The 9,950-nt window shown below is 47.5% G+C and overlaps 1 protein-coding gene across 1 annotated transcript in view; it reads left to right on the forward strand.

Moving 5' to 3' along the window:
• Positions 1-6,644, forward strand: part of HCK (HCK proto-oncogene, Src family tyrosine kinase) — a 50,046-nt gene extending 43,402 nt beyond the window's left edge. The window contains exons 12-13 of the mRNA XM_017865076.1: positions 3,782-3,913; positions 6,105-6,644. Coding sequence (XP_017720565.1) covers positions 3,782-3,913; positions 6,105-6,307 — 335 coding nt within the window. The 3' untranslated portion in view covers positions 6,308-6,644. The remainder of the gene's footprint in view (positions 1-3,781; positions 3,914-6,104) is intronic.
• The last annotated feature ends 3,306 nt before the right edge of the window (positions 6,645-9,950 follow it).

A 9,950-nucleotide genomic window follows, 5' to 3' on the forward strand; every position in this document is an offset into this window, starting at 1 on the left:
GAGTAGATGCCAATTGGTTCCATTTTTGTGAAATCCAAAAAGAGACAAAACTCGTAAATGGACATTCATGGCAGCATTCTTCCTAATAGCCAAAAAACGGAAACAACGCTCTTTAATGTCCACCAATTTATGAACAGATAAAGAAAATGTGGTAAATCCATACAATGGAATATTATTTGGCCATAAAATGGAATGAAGTACTATGCCAGGCTAGAACAAAGATGGCCCTTAAAACATGATGCTAAAGGAAAGTCAACATGAAGCCCACATATTGTATAATTCCTCTTCTATGAAAAGTCCAGAACAGGCAATCTTTTATTTTGGAGTGCAGTGGCTCAATCTCGGCTCACTGCAACCTCTGCCTACCAGGTTCAAGCGATTCTTGTGCCTCAGCCTCCTGAGTAGCTGGGATTACAGGCACGTACCACCACAGCCTACTAATTTTTGTATTTTTAGTAGAGATGGGGTTTCACCATGTTGGCCAGGCTGGTCTCGAACTGCTGACTTCAAGTGATTCACCCACCTGACCCTCCCGCAATGCTAGGATTATGGACGTGAGCCACTGTGCCAGTCCTATTTATTTTTTAAAGAGATGGGTGCAGCCGGGTGCAGTGGCTCATGCCTGTAATCACAGCACTTTGGGAGGCCAAGGCAGGTGAATCACAAGGTCAGGAGTTTGAGACCAGCTGGCCAATATGGTGAAACCCTGTCTCTACTAAAAATACAAAAATTAGCCGGGCGTGGTGGCGGGTGCCTGTAGTCTCAGCTACTCGGGAGGCTGAGGCAGGAGAATCGTTTGAACCCGGGAGGTGGAGGTTGCAGCAGTGAGCCAAGATTGTGCCATTGCACTCCAGCCTGGGTGACAGAGTGAGACTCCATCTCAAAAGGAAAAAAAAAAAAAAAAAGACAGGTGCTTGCTCTGTTGCCCAGGCTGTAGTGGAGGGGTGAGATCACAGTTCACTGTAGCCTCCAATTCTTGGGCTCAAGCAATCCTCCAGCCTCAGCCTCTCGAGTACCTGAAACTACAGATACATGCTACCATGCCCAGCTAATTTTTTTTATTTTTTGTAGATAACAGTGTCTCACTGTGTTGCCCAGGCTGGTCTCAAACTCCTGGCCTTAAGTGACCCTCCTGCCTCAGGCTCTGAAAGTGCTAGGATTATAGGCATGAGCCACCATGCACAGCCTGCAGTCACCTTAAGTAAGGGGGTATTAACTGGAAGGAGGCAGAAAGGAGCCTTCTGAATTGCTGAAAATGTTCCAAACCCCAACCTGATGGTGATTACAAGGGTATATACATATATAAAGCTGCAGCAAAATGGATATTAAAGATTTGTGCATATATTTCATGTATGTTATAACACAACAAAAAAAAATTTTAGGCCGGGCACAGTGGCTCATGACTGTAATCCCAGCACTTTGGGAGGCCAAAATGGGCAGACTGCTTGAGCCCAGGAGTTCAAGACCAGCCTGGGCAATATAGCAAGATCCCATCTCTACAAAAAATTTAAAAATAAGTCAGGCATGGTGGTGTGAGCCTGTGGTCCCAGCTACTCAGGAGGCTGAGGTGGGAGAATTGCTTGAGCCCAGGAGGTTGAGGCTGCAGTGAGCCAAGATCATGTCACTGCACTCCAGCCTGTGTAACAGAGCAAGACCTTGTCTCAAAAAAATAAATAAATAGGGCCGGGCGCGTTGGCTCATGACTGTAATTCCAGCACTTTCGGAGGTGGAGGTGGGTGGATCATGAGGTCAGGAGATCAAGACCATCCTGGCTAACACAGTGAAACCCCGTATCTACTAAAAACACAAAAAATTAGCCTGGCGTGGTGGTGGGCGCCTGGCTACTTGGGACTTCCAAGTTGGGACTTGGACTTCCAAGCTGGGAACTTCCAGCTACTTGGGAGGCTGAGGCAGGAGAATGGCATGAACCCGGGAGGTGGAGCTTGCAGTGAGCCGAGATGGCACAGCTGCACTCCAGTCGGGGCAGACAGAGCGAGACTCCGTCTCAAAAATAAATAAATAAATAAATAAATAAATAAATAAATAAATAAATGTAATAACTAAAGGAATAAAAGTGGAATGTAATAATGTCTTTTTTTTTGTTTTTTTTTTTTTTTGAGCGCAGTCTTGCTCTGTGTCCAGGCTGGAGTGCAGTGGACCGGATCTCAGCTCACTGGCAAGCTCCGCCTCCCGGGTTTACGACCATATTCCTGCCTCAGGGGGGCCGTACCCGGAGCTAGATGGGACTACATGGCGCCCGCGCACCTCCGCCCGGCTAAGTTTTTTGTATTTTGTAAGGACGGGGTTTCCACCGTGTTCGCCAGGAGGGTCTCGATCTCCTGACCTCGATGATCTGCCCGTCTCGGCTCCAAAGTGTGGGATGTACAGGCTTGGGCCACCGTGCCCGGCCTAGAATGTATAATGTCTAAACCAGAAGAAGATAAGCAGGAAATCAAGAAAAGTCTCTAGATCCAAAGGAGGAAGGGAGAAAACACATATACACACACATACTCTCTCTCTCACACACACACACAAACACACACACAGAACATTTTCAAAACCTGACCGTGTACTCAGTCATAAAGCAGGTCTCAACAAATTCCAGAGAACAATATTCTATAGACCATGTTCACCAACCATGATATAATTAAGATAAACATTAAAAAAGGATAACTAGGCCTGGTCCGGTGGCTCACACCTGTAATCCCAGTGCTTTAGGAGGCCAAAGTGGGAGGATTGCTTGAGCCCAGGAGTTTTGAGACCAAGCTGGGTAACATAATAAGACACTGTCTCTACAAATTTTATTTTATTTTATTTCATTTTTGAGACGGAGTCTGACTCTATCATCCAGGCTGGAGTGCAGTGGCGCGATCTCAGCTCACTGCAACCTCCGCCTCCTGGGTTCAAGCAATTCTCCTGCCTCAGCCTGTAGCTGAAACTACAGACACCCGCCACCACACCCAGCTAATTTTGTATTTTTAGTAGAGATGGGGTTGGCCGGGCTGGTCTCGAATTCCTGACCTCAGGTGATCCTCTTCCTCAGCCTCTCAAAGTGCTGGGATTACAGGCGTGAGCCACTGCACCTGGCCAGAAAAATTTTTAATTAGCTTGGAAAAAGTGGGGCACACCTGTGACCCCAGCTACGCGAGAGGCTGAGGCAGGAGGATAGCTTGAGGTCAGGAGTTTGAGACTTCAGTGAACTATGATTGTGTCACTGTGCTCCAGCCTGGGCAACAGAGTAAGACCCTGCTTCTAAAAGAAAAAAAAAAAAAATGAAAAGGCTAACTAAACCCATGTCAGACTAGGTGGGAGGAGGGGCAGGTAAAGGGGGAGACACACAGTGACTGGCGGAAACCTCATGGGCTGGGAGCCAGAATCCTCCCTTTTCCCATCGCCTGGGGTGAGAGGACTGAGACATTGGCTGCAACCTGGACTCAAGGCCCTCTGAAGTCTCCTTCTGTCCCCAAAGAGCTGTGGCCTCTGGGATTCGACTCTTTGGAGTTGTAGTTAACTCGGGTATCAGCTGAATCAACGAGGAGGCTTCTAGAGTGAACTTCCACGCCATACCCCAGGCCCCTCTGCCCACTCCTCCTTGTTTAGCCATCTGTCCTCAGGATGGATGTCCCTTGGTTCCACAGGGAGGCCACGTAACAGGGGAATTGCAGGTCTGCATGAGCAGATGTTGGCAACTGTTGCCCTTGCCTGTTCCCCCACCTCAGCAGAGTCCCAGCCCTCACAGCTCCCCAACCTTCCCCTGACTCTGCTCTGTTCAACCCTGCAGGGGCCAAGTTCCCCATCAAGTGGACAGCTCCTGAAGCCATCAACTTTGGCTCCTTCACCATCAAGTCAGACGTCTGGTCCTTTGGTATCCTGCTGATGGAGATCGTCACCTACGGCCGCATCCCTTACCCAGGTAGGGAAGGGACATCAGCTCGAGGCTGCTTCCAGGGCATCCTGGCAATGGGTTCATCGAGACAACATGTCCATTCAAACTGAGTTCTTGATCCTCACCCCCAACTTTCCCTCACCTTTCCCATCTTAATTAAAGGCACCTCCATCCATCCAATGTCTTATGCCTGAAATCTGGGGGCTTCCTTGGCCCTTCCTTCTCTCTCACTCCTATGACTTTTTTTTTTTTTTTGAGACAGAGTCTCGCTCTGTCACCAGGCTGGAGTGCAATGGCATGATCTCAGCTCACTGCAATCTCTGCCTCCCAGGTTCAAGCGATTCTCCTGCCTCAGCCTCCTGAGTAACTGGGATTACAGGCACCCGCCAACATGCCTGGCTAATTTTTGTATTTTTAGTAGAGATGGGGTTTCACCATGTTGACCAAGCTGGTCTTCGACTCCTGACCTTAGGCGACCCGCCTGCCTCAGCCTCCCAAAGTGCTGGGATTACAGACGTGAGCCACCGTGCCTGGCTGCACCCCGTGACAATGGAGCAGTCACAAGATTTTGGCCACTCAACTCCAAAACATATCCCACATCTCACCACTTTGAACCCCACAGTCTCCACTGCATCCAGGCCAGCGTCATCTCCCATGGATGGGGCAGCAGCCTCCTCATCAGTCTTACTGCTTTCTCCCTCCTCATCCTACAGCCTGTTCTCCACTTACAGCCAGAAGGATAATTCTAAACTGTGACTCAGATCTTGTCCTTTCTCCACATTTTCTTTTTTTTTTTTTTTTTTGACAAGGTGTCACTCTGTCACCAAGGCTGGAGTGCAGTGGTGCGATCATAGCTCACTGCAGCCTCGACTTCCTAGGCTCAAGTGATCCTCCCACTTCAGTCTCCCGAGTATCTGGGACCAGAGGCATGTGCCACCATGCCTGGCTATTTTTTATTTTTTAAATATTTTTGTAGAGACTTGGTCTCACTACATTGTGCAGCCTGGTCTCTAATTTCCAGGCTCAAACGATCCTCCAGCCTTGGCCTCCCTAAATGCTGGGATTACAGACACACACTACCATGCCCAGCTAATGTTTTAAATTTTTTGAGAGACAAGGTGTTGCTATGTTGACAGGCTGGTGATTTCCATTTTTAAGCGATGCTTTGGTTCAGCATGGAGAGTGAATGGGAGGGAAGGGGAACAGGGTGGCAGCCAGTGAGGAGGCCACAGCAGTGGCCCAGGCAGAGGTGATGATGGTCTGGACAGGGTGGTGGCATTCGTGACTGGCATACGTTGATGAACTGGTGCTACGTTTCAAAAGAAGAGAAGATCTGACTTGCTGACTTAGGAGGTGAGAGAGAGAGAATCAGGAATGATTACCCTGGCTTTGCACCATAGGGTGGGTAATGGTCTAGGGACAGAAATTGGAGACCTCTGTTTTAGCTCTGTTAAATTTGAGATGACTTAAGTATAGAGACATCCAAGTAAAGGAAGCACTTGAGTTCATGAGTTTGGAGTTTGAGACTAATAATATAAAATTGGGGATCACATATATTGAATGGCTATTCTTATTAATAACTAATAAAAACTTAAATTGAACAAGAAAATAGTCCCATCCATAGGTTGACATTGAATCTGGCCACCTGACTGTTTTGTCTTGAGGGTGCACTAGTCAAAACCAGGCAACACACAATAGAAGCTAAATCCATTAGGATGTGTTCCGCAGCAAGCAACAAAATAACAGACAAAGAGTAACTGAAACAGAAGCAAGCTATTACTCCCCATTTGCCATGGGTGACTGGTTAGTTCAGCAGTTCAGCAGCTGTCAGGACTCTGGGTTCCTGTCTCTGTGATGGTCTTCTCCATGTTGTCAGATGGTTGTTGCAGCTCCAAGTATCATAAGTATCTCACAGTGTTCAAAGGAAGACAGAAAGGGTGCATTCTCCAAAGACTCTCCTCTAAGCAGGAGGAAAACCTTTCCTGGCACTCTCCCAGCAGACCTCCCCATCAGCTTCCATTGGCCCAGACTGAGTCCCAGGCCTATGACCTAGCTGCAAGTGAAGCTGAGGGTGGAAGTCTCTGGCTTTCACAGTGGGAGGGGCTCAGCTTACAAGCGAGGTGGGGAGTGATGGCTGCTGGGGAGGCCACAGGGCCTGCCACCCCTGGGCTCTCATTTCCCAACCGCTTCCTTTTTTAATTCCACGGCTCCTTTTCAGGGATGTCAAACCCCGAAGTGATCCGAGCTCTGGAGCGTGGATACAGGATGCCTCGCCCAGAGAACTGCCCAGAGGAGCTTTACAACATCATGATGCGCTGCTGGAAGAACCGTCCGGAGGAGCGGCCGACCTTCGAATACATCCAGAGTGTGCTGGATGACTTCTACACAGCCACAGAGAGCCAGTACCAACAGCAGCCATGATGGGGAGGACCAGGGTAGGGCCAGGGGGTGCCCAGGTGGTGGCTGCAAGGTGGCTCCAGCACCATCCACCAGGGTCCATGCCCCCTTCCTACTCCCAGACACCCACCCTCGCTTCAGCCACGGTTTCCTCATCTGTCCAGTGAGTGGGTTGGACTGGAAAATCTCTTTTTGACTCTCGCAATCCACAATCTGACATTCTCAGGAAGCCCCCAAGTTGATATTTCTATTTCCTGGAATGGTCGGATTTTAGTTACAGCTGTGATTTGGAAGGGAAACTTTCAAAATAGTGAAATGAATATTTAAATAGAAGATATAAATGCCAAAGTCTTTACCAAAAGGTTGGTTTTCTTGTCCTTCCAATGCCTGAATATCTATTTGCCGTCTTGCTGTATGACAAGTCAGAAAGTGTGAAGGACTCTCCTGGGGACCAGAAGTACAAAGACAAGTGGGGTTCAGACTGGGTGCAGTGGCTCCCACCTGTAATACCAGTGCTTTGGGAGACTGAGGGGCGGGGGATTTCTTGAGCCCAGGAGGTCGAGGCCACAGTGAGCTATGATCATGCCACTGCACTCTAGCCTGAGCAACAGAGTGAGACCACGTTTCAAAAAAAAAAAGAAGAAGAAGAAGAAGAAAGAAAGGAAAGAAAAGTGGGGTTCAATGCTTGAGGTTTTCTAACTGTCCTAAAATAGTTGCTGGCTGTATTCGTTTCCTCTTGCTCCTGTAACAAATTACCACATATTTAGTGGCTTAAGGCAACACAGCTGCATAACGTTACCGGGCCAGGCATAATGGCTCATGCCTGTAATCCCAGCATTTTGGGAGACTGAGGTGGGTGATCACTTGAGATCAGGAGTTCAAGACCAGCCTGCCAACATGCTGAAACCCTGTCTCTACTAAAAATACAAAAATTAGCCAGGCGTGGTGGTGGGTGCCTGTAATCCTAGCTACTGGGGAGGCTGAGGCAGGAGAATTGCTTGAACCTGGGATGTGGACGTTGCAGTGAGCCGAGATTGTGCCACTGCACTCCAGCCTGGGCAAGAGATGGAGACCCTTTCTCAATACATACATACATACATACATACAGGTATAACCTTACTGCTCCAAAAGAATGAGACCCTGTCTCAATACATACATGCATGCATACATACATATATACATACATACATACATACAAGTATAACTTTACTGTTCCAGAAGTCAGAGGGACTGAAATGGGTTGGCAGGGCTGCATTCCTTTTGGAGGCTCTAGGGGAGAATTTGTTTCCATGCCTTTCCCAGTTTCTAGAGGCTGCTCCCATTCCTTCACTCATCAGCCCCTTTCACTCATTACTCTAAACTTTGCTTTCATCATTTCTCCTCTGACTCTGAGTCTTCTCCCCCTCTTTAATTTGTAAGAACTCCTTGGACCTACCTGGATAATTCAGAATAATCGTTTCATCTCAGGATTCCTAATCACCTTTGCAAAGTCCCTTTTGCCATGTGAGGTAACATTTTCATAGGCTCTGAGGGATAGGGCATGAACATCTCTCGGCGGGGGGCGCTGTCCTGCCTTCTCCACTGGTATCCAGGTGCTGGATGGGTTTTGCCTCCAAGGAGCTGGGCCTTCCAGGATGACAGGAATGGTTTCTCATGATTTGGGACCCTGACTTTCCTGTTAGGCCACATTACTACAAGAGCTGGTCAGTTTACAGCTCCCCAGAGCTGGGGGCTGCCTCCAGGGCTGGGGGCTGCCTGCAGACCTGACATTTCCCATGGTCAAGCAGCCATCATACTTGTTGGGGTGGTATTTGCCATTGCAGGAATCCTGGTCTGGAGATATGGCTGCTGAGAGTATCTAGTACCCTACAGAGGAAGCTCTCAGTGGAGAGGTGGGAGACCTGCGTAGGAAGCAGAAAAGACAAAGTGGTGGGGGCTTCCTGAATGTTGCCTCAGCTGAGAGTCCCTGGCAGCTAGTTATTATCACACAGAGAAAGACAGAAAGAGGTGGACAATGGTTAAAAAGGAAACACCACCTTTCCATATCATTGCATCCCCTGAAGGTTGTACATCACATACCCGCCGGGTCCCAGGGAATCCTACACTAACTTGATTCTGTACCTCTGAGTAGGGTGGGGTTCTGACCTTAGGAACTGAATATAAGAACAGTGGAAAATAAAGCTAGTAGTGTTTCAACTTACCTAGTTGGTAATTTCTTTCTTGCTGTCTAGTTTGGGATGTGGCTTGGGTACATGAAAGCAGAGCCCAGGGTCTTCTGATGGAAATTTGCCCTTATGATTTGTGATAATAATCTGATGGGAGGAATACACTTCCTTGTGCCACCAGTGTTGAACTTGACCATGAGACTTGCTTTAGCCAATGGGATGTTAGCACATGTGATGCAAGCAGAGGCTTGAAACGTGCTTGTGGGGCTGGGCTTGCCTTCCAGTCTTTTGCCCTGAAAAGAACATGGTCCAAGGAAGATGAGTGACAGATGGAGCAGACCTAGACCAACCTGCAGGCCTGAGCCCAGCCTAGATCAACTGAACTCCATCTGACCTGTGGACATGTGAGAGAGAAATAGATGCTTATGATAATAAGCCTTTGTGTTCCGGGGTTGTTTTGTTACATAGAAGTGTGACAGCCACAGCGAATGAGGCACGATCTCAGGAGTTGAAGCCTATTGCTTATGGACAAGGTTAAGGGATCAATTTCTGCTTTCTGCTCTTTCAATTTATACTGCCCAAACCAACACTGATTTGTCCCTCTGGTCACCGAAAAGACAGGTCAAAACATGGGGATAGATACAACACCAAAAGCATGATCCACAAAAGAAAAAAAAAAGATAAATTGTACCTCTTTAAAATCAAAAACTCTGCTCTGCCAAAGACACTATTAAGAAAACAGAAACATGGCCGAGCCCGGTGGCTCACACCTGTAATCCCAGAACTTTGGGAGGTCAAGGCAGGTGGATCACCGGAGGTCAGGAATTCGAGACCAGCCTGGCCAACATGGTAAAACCCTGTCTCAATTAAAAATACAAAAATTAGACAGGTGTGGTGGCAGGTGCCTGTAATCCCAACTACTGGGGAGGCTGAGGCAGGAGAATCGCTTGAACCCAGGAGGCGGAGGTTGCAGTAAGCACACCATCGCACTCCAGTCTGGGTGACAAGAGCAAACCTCTGTCTTAAGAAAAAGAAAAGAAAAGAAAAGAAAACCATGATCCCCGAGCTTGTAAAAAATATTTGCAAAAAATATCTCTGATGAAGGACTGGTATCCACAATATATAAAAACTCTTAAAACCCAACAATTGAAAAAAAAAATCTGCTAAAATAGCTAAGATTCAAAACACTGATGACACCAAATGCCGATGAGGATGTGGAGCAACAGGAACTCTCATTCATTGCTGGTGGGAATGCACAATGGTACAGCCACTTTGGAAGGTATTTGGCAGTTTATTACCAAACTAAGCATAACCTACCACACAATCCAGCAATTGTGCTCCCATATGAGTTGAAAACTTGTATCTACACACACACACAAAACGGCACATGGATATTTATAGCAGCTTTATTCATAAATCCCAAAACTTGGAAACAATCAAGATGTCATCCAATAGGTGAATGGATAAACAAACTGTGGTATATTCATATAATGGGATATTAT

Source organism: Rhinopithecus bieti, unplaced genomic scaffold (assembly GCF_001698545.2).
Source record: "Rhinopithecus bieti isolate Rb0 unplaced genomic scaffold, ASM169854v2 scaffold_78508, whole genome shotgun sequence".
In the NCBI taxonomy this organism is placed as follows: Eukaryota; Metazoa; Chordata; class Mammalia; order Primates; family Cercopithecidae; genus Rhinopithecus; species Rhinopithecus bieti.